Genomic DNA, 20689 nt, shown 5'->3' on the forward strand with positions numbered 1-20689 from the left:
GAGATGTCAGCGACCCAGCACGCCGTCACATATGACACTCAAATCCAAAGCATAGTGTTGCATATTGATTTGTGCGCGCGCGCTATTCCAAACTGTGACTGGCGTTTGCGACGAAGCCAGCTCCTCTCCACACTTCACTGAACTGTGTTGCCAGAAAGTTCTCTGCCAGCCATGCCAGAATTAATCAACGGTTCCTTTCAACAGAAACTTCACTGTTGTGTCTGTTAAAAGAAAGTTTGTCTTTGAAAAACTACTTTTGTTTCAACTCGAGTTTCTTTGTACAAAAATAATCTCTTCTTGATGCCACACTTAGGCTCACGCAAACTGTTGGAACACATAAATAAGGAATAAATTGAACTCGCTGGTTAAATCAAGTACGAGACGAGTCGTTGTGTAAAAAATTTGCAAGCAGGAGCCACACATGTGGGTCATTTTGGGTTGAGCTAATAAATTTCCTCTTCCCTAATGGAATTAATATTTTTGCAGAAGAAACGAGCAGGATAAGGACACAGATCTGAAGAACAGATACGTTGTGTATGTGTCTAATTCTAATCAACACCATTGCTGAATTAAAACCTCTGTTAGATGTGGAGCTAATATACGAGGCCATTTGATTAGAATCCTTTATCAAGATGAGCTACAAGAGAGGGGAAATGAAATGCGGTGTTGGTGCCGATTAGCTCAATGACATGTGAATTATGAACTGAAATGGCCTCTCCTCCGGGGTCTTCCACTCCCACCCTCTCCCTTTTTCACTCTTTTCTTCTTACTGTCTGTCTTTATCTCTTTCTCTCTGTTCCCCCCACCCCATCCATCTCTGCCCAGACTATTATATCAGCAGGGTTAGTGGTATGAATAATGTGGGCCTCTTCTTCTTCTTCTTCTTTTTTTTTTTTAGCTTTTTGCATGCTGTGATTTAGCCTTTGGCCCTTTAGCAGAGCAGTAGGCTATTTTTGGAGCTTGGACCATGACAGGAGGAGAGCTGGAGATGAAGGAGTAGGAGTGAGCGAGGGAGGGAGGGAGGCAGCATTCAGGTCCAATATGGCCACGTCTTCCCAGCACATCCTCAGCATGTAACGCCTCGGGGTAGAGAAATGATTGGCTCAGAGTGTCTGGGTAAACACAGACTCCTGCACAGATAATGGTGCCAAATGCCGAATGCATCGAGCATGTATGCCTTCACATTCAGACAAACCATTTGTTCGTCTTGTCGGGAAATAAATCTCTTAATCTTATTATGATATTGACTTTGGGTGCAGATCTGTATATCGCTTCAGATATTTTGTGTTTCATATGAAGTCCCGAGTCGAAAACAAACTTGGACTGAAGTGGAGCGGCACGCTGACAGCTGTGGCGTGGCGAGGAACAGATTCAAGCTGGAGTCTGTCTTCTCATGCTGTTTTCCTTCTCTATTTGATCATCTAATATCAGACTTTAAATCAGCACTCTGCCCTTGTTCGGGGATTTTTGCCGGCAGCATACTAAAATGCCACCAATCAGAGTGCAGTAAAGAAAGTTGAGATTCTCAACTATGATGTTGGTTAACGCCAATTTTTTTCCTTCCTGTGTGTGTGTTCGTTCAGGTCCAGCCTGGGCGGCGCCGGTAGCAGCGGTGAGCCAGCCCAGCCTCCTGCCCCACACCTACGCCCTTCCTCAGCCGCCTTCTTTCAACCACACCGTCACCGCGCAGTCCCCCATCATCGGAGTCAGCCCGTCCATTCAGAGCTCAGTGCCCCCGCAACACCCCCTCATGACGGCCCACTTCCAGCTGACGCCACAGTCCACCCAGCAGCCGCCCTCCATGGTGCTGAGCATGCCCAGCCAGCCGCCGTACCCCTCGGCCCAGCCCGCCGTCACGCCGTCCGCCCTCGCCGCCCAGGCCAACCAGGTGGTTCACCCCAACCCTCACGGCATGATGGGCAACGGCCACTTAACCTCCCACCCCAGCCTCATCCAGCCCCCGTCCCTGCACCTCACCAACGGACAGGCGACAGCGGCGGCGGCGGCGGCCGCCCACGGCCACCCCACAGACAATCAGGACGCTCCCAACGGGCTCCAAATGCTGCGGACGGTCGGCAGCGGGAAGTACGAGTTCAGCGACCCGGGACATCCCAAAGGTAAGCACGGACATCTTCACCTGTAGCACTCTGTACAGCCAGACATTTTATTCTTTATAGGTTCCCTCTCAAAGAAGAAACCCAAACATATCCGCTCGTTCGACAAAGTGAGCTCAGATCCGAGGAAGGAAAGTTGTTTGGTGTTAAATCAGCGTGCCTTTCGCTCTCTTTTAACGGTGACCTCCCCTTATAGGGGGGCCGTGTTGGAATGAAACACACAGGCCGCTGCCCTCTGCCTGTGTACCAAAGCGGCTTTGTGTGCCAACAGCCATAAACAAGCCTGCAAACACTCGAGCAAGAAGTTGTTAAGATACAACTCGCAGCCAGAGCCAATTCATTTCAAAGCGGCTCCAAGGTCACAGAGACGGAGGTGCAGCTAAAACAACAGAGATTTTACTGCACCTGAAGAGCTACGGTGCTCCTCATCGCCGATTCTTTGAGAAAGAAGAACATGTTGTACTGATCTCAAACTACAGTGCAGCAGCAGCACCTGGTGCGTTGCTCTCTGGAATTGGTTATAAATGCATTCGGTTAATCTTTCCTTTGCTCTTAGTTGCAATACGGAAAAGTTCCACCGCACACAAGGCAGGAAGAGCTTTCAGAGCGCGCTCTCTCATCTCCCCAGAAATCTTTTGAAGCCTTGTTGACGTACGCCGCGTTTCTGAAGGTGGCTCACGGCTCCGTGCTCTGAGCCTGCGAGCCATAAATTGGTGTTTGCTTTAACCTTGGAGTTTATGACGCAGGGCGCTGGAAACAGATGTTCGCAATTCCCCGACCAATTTTCACATTTAATGAAGCTTTTAATTTAGGTTTAGATTGTTTTCTTTTTCCTGACTCATTTTGATCAATAAAATGTGTGCAAATGAACTTGTAGATTGCAAAAAAGCAATTATTTTGGGGGGCTGCCTGTGATACATCGAAATGAGACTGCAGGTAGAATTGGAAATGGATAATTAGACGAGCTCGTCGGCTTGGTCCGGTCTCCGTCAAATGAGAGCTTTCAACCTTCTGCTTTTGAATAGACTGTCACAAAGCATTAACCATTTACATGTCAAATTGTATTCTTCTAATAAGCCAAAGAAGTTTAATTGGAAGTACATTTTTAATGCTGAAGAGTTTCAGCAGGAAGGAAATTGTTCTGGCATTGTTAAGATTCTGCTGTGTGGACTCTGCCGCTGTGACTCACGTTAGGATCCAGTTAATATATTCGGTTTGTATGGTAACAGTTTGTCAGCTGCTGTATTTCAAAGGCAGAAGGGAAACATCATTGTGTCAATTTCTAGACATCCTACACTTGAAATCCTGTGCAGGCCTGTATGAAGGTCAAACTGCAAATAGAGGCACTTGAATCTCAGATCTCCTCGAGCGTTTCATCAGTTCTTTTTCCTTTGTCCGCGCTTGGCACTGAATAGACATTAGTAAGCATGTCATTGTGGTAATGTCAAAAGGACAGTGGGAAATAGGTAAAATGTTGAGCACCAGTAAATTAGCTGCCATTGCGTCTCTTCTGATGAGAATACTTAACCGCGCCGCTGTAATCTCAACAATGTTACTCCCGGACCACAACGCCGTTCTCTCTCTGCGCTGTAGCATCTTTCCATTTATCTCAGTCTCGCCGTTCCGCGTTTCCTTTTTTTCTCTTCACACCCGTCGTTCAAGCCTATTCCGAGAAGTCATGAATCCCAAACAGCAGCGGGTTTAATATATGCTGCTTTAAATCAATTAACACTGCATACCAATGCTGCAGGAATGCCTGCTGCCCTGCTGTAGTGGCATCGTGTCAAAATACAGAGGCTAAGCTTCTGCAACCTCCTCTCTGGTGTGTTGTCTTGAACCTGCTGTGGGCAATTTCTGCTAAGGCAAATAACAGAACAGAAAAAAGCTCGTGGAAAAAAGAAAGAAAGGAGAAGAAGAAGAAAGAAAGGGGAAGCAGCTGCAGGTCATAGGTCAGTCGTCTGGAGCTCTGTAATGGCTGAGGCGAGTTGGCAAGTCTGATCCTGGGGTAGAAACTGAAAGTAACACACATCAGGCCTGGAAACTAAAGCTGCAGATGAAGCCAAAGCGTTGACAGTCAGAACGAAAGACCTATATCTTCCATCCATCAATCCGTCAATCTTTACTGCTTAGTCCATACGGGGTCACGCTGGCGGTTTAGAGAGCAGAGAGGTCCAGTTCCTCCAGTTCTGAAAAGCCTGCATCTCCTATTGACGTGATTTGGAACTGGAGCAACAAGCGAGTAGTTTTATTCAGAGCTTGGATGAAACTTAAAATCATTCATGTGACCTGTGATCAGAGAAAGGCAGTCAGGAAAATAGAGAAAGAACATTGATTGAGAAGTTATGTCCAAACTTTCGATAGGGATTGTGTGCGAGAGAAATTAAACTTCTCATCTAAAAGCAGTGAAGTAGAAGTTGTTAAAAGTACCCCGCCCAATTTAAAAATAAAGTGAAGAACTAAACTATTATTGTGACTGTTCCAGTGTGAAGCAGCCTGAACTTCTTTGGTTTTGGGTGTTGTCGGTAGGGATACACACGTACTATAATAACTTTCATGAACACGCCTTTCAAAGTAGATACACCACGAGCAACGCCAAAAATTCTGATTTGTTTCAGTTCTAAGTCAGAAACTAGATTGGTAAATAAATTCCACCTTAAACTTTTTTTTTTTTTCCAATTTGCAACTTCAAGTCTCAACACTCAACACTTATCGATGAAACATTCTCGAATTCGCTTGATTCTTCAACCTTCGTGTGAATAACTGTTGCTCTCAGCCGCTCAGACGGGGGTGTGTGTGTATGTGCGTGTACTGCCATATTACCTCAATGCAAAAAACTCCCATAGCATTTTATTTTTTTCCTGGAATATTTCAAATGTTTAACTGAAGACAGATCGGAATTTTTTTGTAGAATTTGTTTCTCTCCGTCTCAACAAAGTCAGCGGCGTTTAGAGCGAGTACCCTTGAAAAGATTTGTTTTGCACAGCTTCCTGCATGTAACTTCGGGGTAGTGAGTTTGGCAAATGTGTTGCAGCTTTAGTTTGTGAAACACCCAACACAACAAGCAATAAATTATGGATAAATGATGACTCTCTATTCCAAACTGTGTTTGTTCAACGCGCTCCCTGAGCAAACCTGACGGTTATTGGCCTGTTAATAACTACAACCTCATGCACGATCGTCTCCCCGACCTGGAAATGAGTTTGTCTTAAAATGGACATGGAGAAAAACACAAATATAACATTAGATAAAAATCTGGATTGTTCCTGACTGGATTTATAAATTCTCAGATTGTTTTTCACCAATGCTAGCCTAGTCTAATCTAGATGTTTATTTTAGTATTCTGCAAGTGGCAGAATAATATCAGTTACAGTAACATAATGCAATTAATGGACAAACTGAATATAGTTCAGATGAAGTACAGATACACTGTCAGTGGCCAATTCTGAGGAAAAGCATCTTGATCTCCAGAATTGAAAGTGATTTCAGGTTTCACTATTTTTCATAATGCAAGCTTAATGATGGGACGCAAGGTCTTTTGTGGCAGCTAAGCGAAGAAGCAGCACCTTGAAATAATCAAATCCTGGGAAACAGCAATCTTACATCCGGGATTTTTCTGGAGTCTATTATCAGAGAGCCAGTTGAAAGACTGAAGCCGCTGCTTAAATGCCTGTGTCAGTAGAAAAGAGAAAGCTTAGGCCTCCAGACACAATGCTGGTAAAGCACTGATGTGCAGAGAAGGTTTTGCGGCTTTTTGATGGCGAGGGCCCGGGTCTCGGAGAAGCTGACAGAGCTCTTCGTTAATCCTCAGAACGCGGCTGTGTGAGAGCGTGCGCTCGGCCGCACGGCCGCGCACGCCTTGTTGGGTGTGGCCGGCCGCACGGATGTTTTGTCAGATGTCAGCCCGGCAGCCTTAAAGCCAAACACCACAGTGACAGAAATCACACTCTGTGTTTCATTTTGCTTTTGCCTTCAAAGGGAGCAATTTGTCTTCGCTCTGCATCAGTGGGCACATCAGCTACTGCGTGCTCCTCGCTCCGTGGGTGTGTGTCTGTGCCTGTGTGTGTCTGTTTACACCATATAGTGTACGTGTCGGGCGACGTAAATGTCATATGTCTGTGTGTGCGGGCGCGAAGGTTCACGCTGAGCAGCTTGAAGGCCGTTTTAACTCCATCACCTACTGAGATATGCCAGTCACCAGGCTGTGATCTGCCTTCCCGCTTTCTCCAGCCACAGCGGGGCTTTTCGTAATACCTGCCTGTCATGGTGTACAAATCAAACTCCACACCTTCTCGCCAATTGTTAATTTCCTTCACACCACCCACCCCTTGCTTATCTTCTTCTTTCTTATATATATTTTTTCTCTCTCTCCATTGTCTCCTTTGTTCCTTTCAAGTGCGGATTTTGTGCGAATCAAAACACAACCGCAGTCGGCTTCTCCTCTTAAATAATCCATCCACATCTGCAGCTCGAGCCACAGCAGTCATAACTGTTTAGCACGTTTTCTGAAATGAGGGAACTGAGGATGAGTGACACTGGTGTTTAAAAAGGACAGTGCAGGAGACAAAGACCGGGCGCTCGGGAGGAGGTGAGAGAGGAAGAGATGGATACAGAGAGAGGGCGAGCATGAGAAAGTGGGAGATGCTGAGAGCACAGTCAGTGTGTGTCTATTGACCAAGTCATTAAAATCGATGGCTGTCCTGATGAATATCAGCCAGAGGAAGCGAGTGCCGAGCTCAGCATGGACCGACTCGCTTGCTGCAAATGTGATTGAGCACCATTTAAAGGCAACTCGCCACTGAAAAACACATTAATCTCATTGGGGAAGTAATTTTTCCTGCATGTTTGAGCTTGTTTTAGAAGTGAAAACTGGTATCAATGCTGGAGCCCTGAATGATGAGTCAAAGTATTGTTTTTGCAGTTTAAAATCCATCCATCTTTTATAGCCCTTTATCTAATTTAGTGTGGACCAAAACACAGACAGACAATCGCATCATTCATACTCGACGGGCTATTTTGGAGTCAACAATTTTGGTGGCGGTGGGGTGAAGCGGGGATAGAATCCATGCATGCTCAGGGAGAACATGGAAACTCCAACGCCCAGACGCATGAAAAACTGCTGTTTGTAGCAGTATTGCGGTCAAACAGGACACTGTTCCAGCAGAGGGCATGTAATTTATTCCGGTAAATGCCGAAAAATAAGGAGCCGCCGAAGCCTCATGCGTCAGAGGCTTCTCGCTGATTTTGAAGTGTGGGGTCACGGACAGATCTTTCGGGCCACCAGCCGCTGTATTTAGCATGTGCTGCAGCTCGTCGTCTCTTTTGTCATGTCAAACATCATTTTAACGCTTACTTCCACCTCGCTGGACGTTTACCGGTCCCGGTTTCTTTTTCTTTTTCTTTTTTTCTTCTTCCCCTCTTTCTCTCCTTCACACACACATATTCAGCAGTGGAGAAACACGATCTCATGCTTGAACGCACACAAAGGTGCAGCACATACACACAAGTGCAGACTTCAGAATTGTCGCCTACGCGGAGCAGAACCGGGCCTCCCGTCTGCCCAGGAAGTTCATCTTCCAGTCAGCTCACATCAGCCGTCACCCGGAGACCGCGATGCTCTGGAGCCGCTCGTGAACGCAATTAAGATGTCTTGCTAAGTTAAGATCAGAGATTTGCTTCGCTACGGCGAGATCGGCGCAGCCTCACATCCGTCGTAAGGGCCCACCTTTCTCCTCCACTGGGACCATTTCATCTCTCTTATCTGCCTCCTTCATACTTGGGCCTCGGTAAGATTTTAATTACGTGTTCACTCTTGTTTACTTTTCGGCCGAGCATATTGGCACTGGGGCATTACTGTCCTCTTTCATATTGGTTCGCCATCACATTATTGCGGAGATATTAGCTCTAAGTGAACACATTATAGATCGCCAAATTAGTGAGATAGGGGCTGTTTACAAGGCTGGGTTTTGTGCGCCGGTGCTGTTTATTCCAGGGCGACAGTCCCTTTGTTTTCTCAAGATTCACCAGACAGGCTTAAAGGTTAGATTGGAGGTGATGTTGGCTTGTTACTGACTTATGGTGTCGTTGAAGGCGATAAGGTCTCACGTCTGGTTCTTTCGACCCCATTTCTTATCGTACATCTCAGACATATTTGTCCAGAGTTACCGCAGCCTTAAAGCATTGACTGTTATCTGTTATTCTCGTGATGCGTAAACATATATTTTGATTTCACAGCCAGAATATGACAGGCGTTTGAAACCAGTCATTATGAACACAGCCAGTTTGTGATAGCGACACCAAGACTATTAATCATAGCAAGCGCATTAATTAGTTCCTCTTTTTTTTCCCCCTTCTCTGTCTGTCTTTTGCTTTGTGCCATGCAGATAATTCTGACTCCGTCCTTGCTGCAGTTTAAACAAAAGTATGACTTTGTGAATCCGGTGTAAGAGAGTTGTGTATTTTCACTCTCTGTTCGAAAAACTTAATTTCCAGTATGCTGACTCAGATCAGCTTCTGTGGAGTAAGCAGGGGCAAATTAATTAAAACCACTGCGGTGTTGTGCGGGGCGATTATCTTAAAGCTATCCACATCAGGATTAGCTAAAGCAGAACTGGGCTTATTATGATTCCAAAACAGACTTGACTTAAAATGTGAAATATGTGCCTCCCCCCTTCCTCTCTCCCCAACCTCCTGTAATATTCCTGAAGTGGGAAGTAACTCCTCTGGAAACTTAAATGGGATTCACAGGAGCGGGATGCAAATTATTAATGAGATTAAAATTTATTCCAATCACTGTGGACTCAGTATATGCAGGTAATTCTCTTAAATGAATACATGCATTACCATGGTGATATGCTTATGAGTAACCTTGGCCCACCAGTCCATATGGGGGCTCCATATTAATGCTATTGAATCAAACATCTCATTTTCCAACGGCAGGAGGGGTTTTGAGACCGCCGCTGTTAAGTTGCCTTCCGACGCTGTTATTTTAAGTTTGCTGAGGACGGCGTCCATTGAGACGTCTTAACCGTTCCCGGTGCCGCTCCAGCGCTCCGGAGAGAGCGCGGCAGAGGGAGGGGAGGGCAGGGGAGACGCGAGGTGAGCAGAGACGGCGTGTCATAAAGCAGAAGAAGGAAAGCCGCTCGCCCTCGTTCCTTCTCCCCCTCGTTATCGTATTTTAAAGGAGAGGAGCCCCGCCAGGAGCCCCATACATTATATTCCCCCCACAGTTAATATAAGGACGGCAGATAGCTCATTAAGATTGATCATTCCTCGTCCACCTACTCCGTGCAGAACGCGGCGGCGGCTCCATTAATCACCGGGATTTCAAGATAAAGCCCAGTGGCGGCGCAGTCGCAGGACCTCAAGCCTGACAGCCCGGCTGCTTCATGCATAATCGCAGACGCAGTGCAGCCGAGGAGCAGGAGCCCGGCTCGCTGCCACGCTAGAGGGGGCACCATATCAACCCCGACCTGCCTCATCCGTCGCAATTGTCTGTCTGTTTCTTTTTCACTCGCTCCTGAAGGCACCTTCCCATGCCGCCGTCTTCCAGCATCCCGTCCGCCCGAACGTCCACCTGCCCCGCTGCATCCACTCGCAGCCTGCGCTTTAGCTCGCCGTTTCCTTTTCATCCTCTCGCCTTCATCTTCTTCTTTTCTCCGTCCTCCATATCGTCCGGCACGGCGCTTACCACCTGTTCCATGCTTGTCTGACTTCTCTCTGTTCATTCCCAACTCCACTGATGCTCAAGTTGTTAGTTATTCCTCTAATAGCCTTTCTCTCTCTTTTTTTTTTTTAATTTAAATGCCTCAGTTAACAAAGTGGCTGTGGGAAATTTAAGAAGAGAAAGGATTAAAGAGGAGAGGAGATAAAACTAAAGCGTAGTCAGCTCAGATTGCTCATTTGCCTCTGACAGCTGGACCAAATGTCAGTTGGCTGTTTTTTTTAAATCTGAAACGCCCAATCAAACTGTCTCCTTCGCCTTATTACTTTATGAAATAGGAATGTTTCTATGTTTAAAACCTTGGCTTAATTGGGTGAGAATTTTACGCGCCGAGTATTTAATTTGAAATCTTTATGAATCTTCATAAAAATCGATGCCGCTGTTTGAAGTTGGCGCACACAGAAGGTTCAAGGTCTCATCATTTCTCCATCAAAACAGTGAGAGGCGTCGAAACTGAGGTCAAGTGGTATTTGTATCTCCCTTCATTAACCGAGCCGAGTTTTGTGGATAAAGTGGAGAAGAATGCCTTGTGTGAGTTGAAAGGAAGGAAGAATCGGGTTTCACCTCGCTCGCTTTGTCGTTACGTCTGCGCTCACATGTTGATTGGATTCACAGGTGAGGGTGAAAGTTAGTTTAACTCCACTTCAACTTCTTCTTTTTTTTTTTTTTTTTTACCCTCGATTGTACATTTCGGTATGAAAAAAAAAACTAAATATCATTGAAATGAACAGCCATAGAAAGCGCCACTTTACAGCTTTCTGGACTCAGAAATGCTTCTGTTACTGCACTCAACTCCCAACTGTTTTCTTGAAGAGCTTTTAGAATTTTTTTTTTTCCCTCTCCTGTAGTCAATGGCTGTTTTCACTGAGCCAATAACTCTCTTCTCCTTGAGAAACAAACCCTGAAGTCTGTTTCTTTCATGTTCCTCAGTCGGTTTTTACGGGTTGTCGAGGTTTTCTGTGGCTTCACTTGAGACGACGCAGCAATGCCAGAACTCTCAGTGATAGACTGTTGGATGTGTCAAACACATTTAATCAACTGGAGTGTGTAGAGGTTTTGCTAATAAGCTGTGCTTCATGAATACATCTTATAATCGTAATAACATATATCCATCTTGTAATCGGCGCCTTGTAAACATAAACAGATTGAATAGACGTAGTTTCTTCAAATGGAGGCCTCAAAGTAAACGCTCATGAGCTGACAAGATAAAAACAGCGAGTTAAAAGTTAGCTGGATAAATGTGGGATACAGTGGAAGATTTGTAATGTATGTATCTATTCATACTGTCTCCCAGCTGGAGCTGCTTATCCTGAAGAGGCATGTGGATTGGATCCCGTCCAAGACGGTATTGGAATAGATTGAGGGTGCGAGCCTGGATAGGTCAGCAGGCAATCTCCGAGCTGACACCGAGAGACACACTGCCATTTACATGCATGCTAACACCTATGGGTAATCTAAAGCCACCTCGTTGCCGTACTCGCATCTCTTTGTTTGAACCGCAGGAAGAAGTTTCGGACATTTTCAGACATAGATAGAAACTTGAGTAAAAATATTTGGCTGTGTTGCGTGATGTCGAGTTGCAGGAGCTCTGTTTGTTTTTAAATTACTCACGAACTTGATTTTCTTCCAGATATCAGAAGTCACACAGACACCGTGCATTGGCAGCATCGGTGGTGTTCCTGTCCCGGAGTGCTCGTATCATGCATTGAATATTCAGCGAGGGTCTCAAACTTGGACACTGCCATTTGCCAGCCTGAAACTTTCACTGCCCTCAGTTATGTGGGAGCAGATTAATTTGTGTGGAAAGAAGTGGCAAAGCGAATGGAGGGTTACTCCCCCGAAACACGCCTGGATCTCGAACACCTCGTGTCAGGGGCTCTTTGATATGACGGGATTAATTGCAATGAGTCAAATGTCAGCGTGTTACCCTGCGCATCAGCCTCGGAATAGGCGGTAATGCATTATCAATGAGGCCGAGTGTAAACACAGCAGATGTTACCAGGAAGCCAGTCAATAGCGGATGTTTCTCTCTAATGAGAAGGCGTAATTGCAACAGGGAGAGAAGTCAGCATCCAAAACAGCAGCAGATGTGCTGCAACATCTCGGCAAAAAAAAAAAAAAAAATCCAGAAAATGTTCTGTGGTATCATCCGGCTAATGTTCACGCTGCGCTCACTTATCCCAGTGGCTACTGAAGTTTTTTTTCCTTGCCCAGAAACTTTTTAAATGGGTGTGATAATGTATGCAGGGTGTCTAATAAATACCAATGACGGGACCAGACATTAGCAAGGAGGGCTCCCCTCTTCAACTCATTACTCTGCAGGGCTAGCAACAGGCTTAGCATGTGAAGATATATAATTCGGCTGTAAAATAGATAAATTACAACGGCCCGCGTTGCAATCAAGAGATCTTTGTAGGCTAGTGGCTCTCTGTATGGCTGATAGTCTTCCTTAGCAGAAAGATGGAGCGCGATGAGATGCCGAAACAGTAATATTCCACTGCCCTATTAAGTTTACAGAATGGGCTTTTTTTTTGCTAGAGGCTGTGCCTCTGAAATATAGTGCTGATTATTATCATCATCACTCTGCAACAGTCTAGTCATCGTACTCTCTCTTACACAGGCATTGTTTTCCTATATAACACAACTGTGTGGAGCGCGGGATAAAGAAATACCACGTTATAGATTTAGAGTCTGATTGCAACTTTACAAGGACGCGTCGGCCATGCATAAGCACCGAGGCGTGCTGGACACAATCAGAATTTGTGGGGCATTCCAGTCACCCGACAGATTGTTTTCTATGCCCCCCGAGAGAAAGAGGTGAGAGGAGGAAGGCGGGAACAGACAGAGAAGGAGGCACGAAAGAAAGAGGCGATGGAAAAGTCTGATGAAATCCTAAGATTACTCGCCTGACTCCACTGTGGGCTGTGGAAGCTCATCCCTGGCGTGCAGTCTGCCGAGAAGACTCCCACATACAACCTAACCCCGTCCCTAACCTTTCTGCTTGGGCTGCTGTGACTTTCACAAAGTTATTCAGTAAACACACATATTCTGTCTTCAGGGGGAGATGTGACATTTATCTTAAGCTGCACTGGTGACTTGGGATTTTATGTTTTTTTTTTTTTTTTTTTTTTTTTTTTTTTTTTTGGTTTTGTTTTGTATTTGTGAGTGTGTGCATGCGTGCGTGCACATGTCTGCGTGTTTGTATTTCTCTATTTGAGGAGGCTGGATTCATGTGTACTTGTGGGGAATGACCTCTGCCCCGTGGGGTCGTCATTCAGACTCCCACAATGTTTTACAAGAGTTTAATGGTTATAAAGTGGTTTTAGGCCTGAGGTTACAATTAGGTTAAATCACAGCGGGGTGAGGGTTGTGTTTGTTAACAAGCGTGCCCATTACATGGTGACATGCGAGTCAGGGTGAAAGGAAGGATAAAAATACATCATATCAGTGGTATAGGACTGACTGCATGTACATGTGACCTCCCGCCGTGCCCCAAATCCACCAACACAGACACAGATTTACTGATACTTACAGATTTATGGATTTGTTTAAGGGTCAGGATTTGTATGGAAGAGTGAAAGAGTTTAAATAAAGAGCTGGAAATGCATCCGTCTGCGTGGATATGCAGTTATTACTGTGGTGGAGGGCGAGGTCTGTTTAAATTATGAGGACGAGGAGCGAGTCAGTGTAGGTGGAGGGTGAGGATTAAACAACCCCATGTGGCGCTAGAGTAAATCTGCAGGTCAATTAATGCAATGTCACCCAATTTGTTTGATGCCACAGCGTTTGTGTGTGTTGGACTTCATTATATTAGCACGATTATGCGATTGGACTGGCGGCTTGCGGTCTGACCCAGTAGCGAGACGTTCCCAGATTCAGGAGCCGACTGAGCCAGGGGTCAGTTTGGATGTTCTCCCTGTGCAAGTGGGTTTCCAATTTCCTCCCACAGTCCCAAAAAAGTCTGTTTGAGACAATTTGGTAACTCTAACTTCCCTGTAAGTATCAATGAGTGTGATGGAAAGGCAACGTGTCCTTCACTTTTAAAATTTTAGGTTGTCTAAAACATGCCTGATGGATTTATGATCGTATGCTTGCATGTTTGAAGGTCGTACTGAAGCTAGGATTTGGTTGAGGTATTTTAAACATACAGCATCCAAAACAAATTGGAGGTTGATTTTCTGTTGAGAGTAGAGTTTCTTTCTGGGAGTTGATGTTGAAGCGGCGCCACCCTGCAGTTTATAGCCAGCGTCGGCCAGAGAGGCTACCGTTACCCACACGCAGCGCTCGTCCGGAATGCCTACGAACGAAGCTCGTAAACACGGCCAGTGTAAATCAAGCCGAATGCGATTCCTACATTCCCTCACACACACACACACACACACACACACACACACACACACACACACACACACACACACACACACACACACTGTCTTACAAGTCTCTGGTTCAGGTATAAATGAGGAGGGGATCACAGGGCACGGCACAGCTGAAACTGTCGGGGCAGTGCAGCGGAAAGTAACTTTAAACTTTTAATATGGACTTAAGTGGAGTTTACACTTTGTTTTATGTCAGTGATCTTTGCATTTGCACTCTGTATATCTTGTAGTCAGAAAGGTAAAACAACTTCACAGTATTTCCTTGAAGGCATGTGGGTGTATTTTTCACAGACTCGGTTTCACATTTAAAAGGCAGCCTTACTTTTTATTCGACTTTAATTGCTCCCACTAGGTTGTAGGGGAGTGAGCAACCAAAACCAGAGCTGGTACAACTTCATTTATATTATTTAAGAACAGCAGTAACTCAATTCTTGTATTTTGTCTCATAAACAAACGTATGTTATCCAGAAACTCTCAGGTACAGCTAAATAGTACGTTCAAAATCTCTGAAAATAATTTTGTTGGATGAAGCACAGAATTATAGAGAGGCATTTAATCTTTTAATCTTTTCATTTTTGATCTTTTAGAGCCAGGTTGAATTGGTTTTTCTTTAAAGTCTCTGTCGAGGCAGTCAAAACACACAAACAGCGCTCCCGCTCATATAGAGGAAAAGCCTTTTAAATTGCTAAACCCCACTCCCTCCAATCATTATGTGTCCTGTGGAGGCGTAGCTGCTCGGTCAATGTAAACTTCATTGTCACGGAGCGCTTAAATGTATTTGTTAGTTCAGGCTGCCGGTGCACATGGGGTTTTTAAAAGGCAACCTTGTTCGCTGTGACTGCTTTTCTCCTCGCCGCCTCGGGCGGTGAAAGTTCCAGTCAGGTGAAAATTCTGAGTGTGGATGATGAAAGACAAGAGTGGACAGACGGGCTACCTGACCGAGGGCCCCGAGACAAGTCCGGTATTTGTTGTAGTCATAATGTTGTGCTTTTAAGGTCAAACCACATCCTTGGAACAGAAGTGATCCAGTGGAAGCGACTCATAGAGAGCTTAGATTTGTTTGTTCCGGACAGTTGTGGGTTTTTCTCCATGTTTGAACAGATGCTCCCAAACATTGTGATATACATAAAAAACCTCCATCCTCCTGATTAATTCTCCTCATTTTGCCTTTTTTGTTTTTTTCCCCCACACCCAGGTTTATGATGTGAGGTAGAAGTGCGCTTTGGCCCCAGCTGCAATTTATAAAACAGTAACTTTAATTAAAAGGGAAGATGGAGAAGTGTCGCACACCCACTCAGTTCTAATCAAATCCCCTCCAAGCATACAGTATGTTATCTACACCAGCCAGCATCTCCTCATGAGCGCAGCGCTGTTATTAGGATTATTCTCTCATGACATTGTGTTGCCTGGAGTAGAATGGCTGCGTGTGTGTGTGTGTATGTGCGCACACGTATTTGCATGCCTTCCTGCATATGCATAGCTGCACGTGTGTCTTTTTGCATCGCCGCATGCGCGCCTTGCACAGTGGCATCTGCACAATGTCATCTGCTGTGCAGTGGATGAATTACTCAACCCTGAGCGCGGCCTGACAATGACGTGACGCCCTCCACAGCACTGCGTTCACCAGTCTGTGATACAGCAGGACGCTATAGGCTTTGGCCGTTTTATATGGTTTGCAGTTAAAAATAACCAAAAAAAACAAACTGGCGTCTTGCCTTTTTGGCGCCGTGACAAAGACGCCATTTCCACAGATTCAAGGCTCAAGCTGGTCCAGAATAATAAAGTAAATAAGCCCGTAATATTAAAGTGTGTTTATCTAAGTTTCCAAAAGCAGGACTTCTGTGATTTTCCTATTTTAAAAGAAGAAATGTTCGGAACAACTTATTACACGGATACTTGGACAAAAATTGAAAGAACAGTCAGCAGCTGGAGAGAGAAGACTTGTCAAAGGGATTAACGAGTAGTTGTTGTGTTATGATAAATAAAGTTCCGGAATATATTGTTATGAGATTTGTGCAAGTCAAATATTCTGGAGACGATCCAGTCAGGTTATTTTTTTTCGCTGTGGCTGCTTTTAAAATCTCCGCTGCTGTATCCGGTTAGAAAACACTGGGCTGCTGAGAATGATTGGTTTTACTGTCACTCAGCTGACCCCTCACCTTTACCCTAATCCCACCTGTGACCTCCGCCACCCCGGCGACACGACAGCCAGTCACCGGCGGCAGATCGCAGCGGCTAATTCAACCCGATGTCTACACTATATAAATGTAAATGCACACACATACACACTGTCTGGAGAGGAGTTTGTTGTGACAGAAAGAATTATTGTTTACATTCAGCTCGCGACTGGATGTATGGAGGGACACTCCCCTGTATGTTGCTCATGTGGAATCATGTGTCTGTATGATTGGCTGTCTGTGTAAAATCACCCGATCGTAGCCTGTTATTCCCACTGTGCACCTTGGCGTGCCCCTGGTGGGAATAACAGGCAAAGGGAGGGAGGTTGGGGGGGGCGCGCCTACTCATCATTGAAACAGTTAATTTAACTAATTACTTTATAATTATTAGTTAATTCAGTGTTCATCACAACTTATTAGTTCGTCTTGTCTGCCCCACTGACTTTACTGCTCGGAGCTGACTCGGCTGTAACTGCCATTTTAAATGGGTTTGAGACAACAAATTAACATTAAGCTGCCTTCAAGGTTGATGTCAGAAACACGGGAATGTGTAGTCTGGAGTGAATCAGCAGCGGCTGACTCACGCCGAGGGGCGTCCATAAAAAAAAAAAAAAACGTCACAGACATTTGGGACTCTGGAGTTACCAGGATGTGACAGAAGATGAGGGAAGAAAACTTTGCTGCTGGTTGTTCATCGCTCGCTTTGTTCTTATGTAGAAGAAAAATACTTAAACAGTTAAGAACAAATTAAAAAAAAAAGGAGGTCAATAAGGTTATGTAGGAAGTCAGAGAGGTTATAGAAAAAAACGATAAAGTGCTGTTCAGGTCTAATCACCCATTAATCTGTCTTGTCTTTGGATTGTGGCAGGTACTTTCAGAAAACCCACAGAGAAAAGCCCCATGATGAAATCAAAACTCACCCCACTGCGCTAACTGCTGCCATGCCAGGGCTCGCTCTGCTTACCCGCGCCTCCTCTAAAAATAAGAGAGAGCGGGCTTCATTACCCCTTCTTTACATGAAGCTGTCATCGGCTCGGCCCGTGCGTGGAGAATCGTAAATATTGAACGTCAAATGACATACTTGGAAGAAGGTGTTGGTCAACACATGGGACAGGTGCTGAGCGTTGAGTTCATTCCAAGTAATTTTCCACTTGTAAAAATGGTTAAACTTGAAAATGTTTTGCAGTTCTTTGTGTGTTTTCTGAACACTCGAGCAGGTGTTTCTTGTTAAGCGAAAAAAAAAAAAAAAAAAAAAAAAAGAAGAAGAAGGCTGGGTAATTGCGTTTAGTGTGGACTGCAGCATTGGTACCGACTGTCGCATTTCAGGTTGGTTCAAACGCAGGTTCAAAAAACAGCCGGGGTTTCACAAAGAGACCACACACACCTACACGTTCACGCACACAGAGGAACAAACACGCTTTTGCTGATGCGTCACCGGGATCAGGCCGCTATTGAAGTCCGTGTAATTGCACTTTTTTCCTTTTATACTTTTTTTTTTTTTTTTTTTGGTCTCTTCAAGTCAACTAGTGTCTCCAGCGATGTGTCTTGACAGTGAGGCGGAATCAGCGTTACCTCTGTTCACTCCTCAACACCTGCGCTATTTCTTCTGTTTAACTATCACAGTTTCTAACCGTGTTGTTATGGAGACCGCAGGGGGTCTCGGATCGTCTGGAGACGTTTTAATTGGAAGTGAAAATCCGAAATCTTGACTTGATTTGTTTGTTTGGTTGGAAAAACTATTTCCGCTGTAACTCCGCAAGTCTGCTTTGAATTATTCTGGTAGTTGGAGTAAGTCTCGTCCCAGTTACTCATGCGGTGCGTCTGCTGTAGATTGAACTCAGTCTACAAGAGCAAAGCCTGACGTGTGTGTTCCTTTGTTCTGAGGTGAAATAACACCAAAAAAAATTAACAAGTTTACATTTGAGGAATCATTTCAGAACATATGCTGCTAAATTTAGGAGTTTTAGATGCAACCTGCATAGTTTACTTCATATATTTGCTTTTTTTTTTCTTGATATGTTTTTGTGTGGAACAACCAGCAAAGAAGAGTTAAACCTCAGAGCTGGGAGTTTCTTAGGCAACCGTTTTCCAAAAATACTCCCATAAAATATGTTGAATTGAATTTGTTTTAGCAGCAGTAAAGTCATTCTTTTCTGTTCCTTTTTTTTCTCCCTCTTACAGCTAAAACAGCTGCATCAGCCGGGGAGGAGACTCTTTGAGCTGTAATGTCATAACTGCAGCTCTAAATGTAAATTTTAACCTCCCGTGAACTGAAACCAGCCCCGTCTGTATATCCATGCACTACATAATTCTGCTTTCTGCCTTCACAAGACAGGCACCGGCAACTTTCTGCCGTGTCAGTGTGCATGTGAGGAAAGAGTCTGCAGTATTTCCTCCCCCTTTTAGACTTTGACCAAATTGCTGCGGCGCCTGAAGGAAGGGAAGGGAAGGGAAGGGAAGGGATGTGACGGTGCTTTTTGTTTGTTATCCACAGGAGTGTCCTCTTGTTAAAACCTGAATATGACCGCTTGTCATCTACTGTCCGTCGCTGCCCGGCTAATGAGCGGGCCACCGCGCCAGCCGGGACCAGAGACTGACTCTCCCTCCCTCCCTCCTCGTACAAACACACACAGAACAAGAGAACGCTGCCTGACATCCTGTCAGTGTTGCGGCAGGCCGGCGGATGCTCCCAGGGCCCTTTGTGTATGTTCCTCTATTTCCAAGTGTGTACTTGTATTTGCCTCAACTTAGCTCGACCGCTGCCAACTGTTTGTTTGTGCGCGCGTACACGCCTGACCCCTGGGCCAGGGGGTATATGTCGAGGTTTGAAAGTGCAGCACAGTGCAACACTCTCTGCTGATTTTTTTTTTTTTTTTTTTTTTTTTTGGCGACTTCAGGTCTTTCTTTGCATCCCTTTTGTACGAGGAAACAAAAGCCCAGGCGGCGTCTTTGAGGGGCACAAGTACCTTTTCTCTGTCATAGTGTCTCCCCTCGGCTCAGTCCGGGCTGAGCGGTGCCAGAGCTCGAGTTCAGCTCAGCAGATTCAAGCAAAAAAAAAAGGGGGGGGGAGGTGTGGTGGGGGGGGGGGGAATCAAGCGTCCTCATCATGGGCTATTCTCTGAGGCTATACGGCGCCGGTGCTCTTTCTCACAGACTCAAATCAGGACAAGTTGACACTCAAGGGGTCTCAAGGATTTCTGATGCCTTTGCCTGAGCTGTTTTTGCTGGGAGGAGGCAGAAAAACCGCCGGGACGGCGCCAGAAATGAATGTGGCGGTGATTGTTGGAGGTATGTTTCAGACACTGTTTGGAGTAATTGCGCTCTGAAGGAGGCCCGGGCTTGTTCAGGTTCCACATGGGAGCCGGCGGGAGCGGCGTTTGTTCAGCAGATGCCATCCAGACGAGTGGCCCGATGGTGTTGATGACGTTTTGTCACAGAACCTTCAGATGCTTTTCAGCCACATCCTTGAAGATGATTGCATGGTAAATGTTCATTCTGAATGATGGGGACTTCTTTGTGGGACAAAAATCATATTTATACGCTTTGCAGTGTTTTTCGTTTTCGTTTAGTTTTTTCTTTCACCAAGATTGAAAAATTCTGAATGAAAATCTTAAAAAAAGGCAAGTTAGATCTTGTCATTTGTCTTTGTTAATATTTAAAAAATATTTTTTTAATTAAATGAACTTACCAGAAAAGACTTGCATATCAGAAAATACAGCTAAATTACACTGAAAACAATTACTAAAATAATTTATATGTATATGATCTTGATTTTTATTTGTAATTTAAAGATGTTTAGACAAGTGTTGGGTGGTTTAATCATCCACTTACAAACCAAATAAGTAAACATATTAAATTAATCTAAATGTTTTTTCTCCTTATTAATTTTGTTTAGTAGCTTTTTCATCAAGATAAAACCAGAAGTTATTTTGTTGACAGTGTTGCTAAATTGATCATAAGCCATTTAAATGTATTAAAGTTTACATGAATAAGATCAATGCTTTAAAAAAAATTGCAGTGAAAAAAAAAGACACAGAACCCTTATTTTCCAGCCCCTTAACATCTAGTAAGATAATTAAATGAGGTCAATTTAATTACCCTGTGTTAAATTAAGTGGTTATTTCTCATGAAGCTCTCTTGTTAAATTTTCTTGAGATCTTGCTCATGAATGTCAGCGCCCAACAAATATGTACTAATTAATTTTTACATTGTGCAAACAAACAAAAAATATACAAATAATGTCAAGTATTTTAGGATTTACCGTTTCTGTTTATATTTTACCGTCAACCAAAATGATGT

General features: G+C 44.6%; 1 protein-coding gene across 2 annotated transcripts in view; it reads left to right on the top strand.

The window, feature by feature from the left end:
* klhl29 (kelch like family member 29) overlaps positions 1-20689 on the top strand; it is a 223042-nt gene that overhangs the window by 115120 nt on the left and 87233 nt on the right. For both annotated transcript variants that reach the window (XM_030109884.1, XM_030109885.1), the window contains one exon: positions 1584-2117. In XM_030109884.1, the coding sequence (XP_029965744.1) occupies positions 1584-2117 (534 nt within the window). The remainder of the gene's footprint in view (positions 1-1583; positions 2118-20689) is intronic.

Source organism: Salarias fasciatus, chromosome 15, assembly GCF_902148845.1.
Source record: "Salarias fasciatus chromosome 15, fSalaFa1.1, whole genome shotgun sequence".
Classification (NCBI taxonomy): Eukaryota; Metazoa; Chordata; class Actinopteri; order Blenniiformes; family Blenniidae; genus Salarias; species Salarias fasciatus.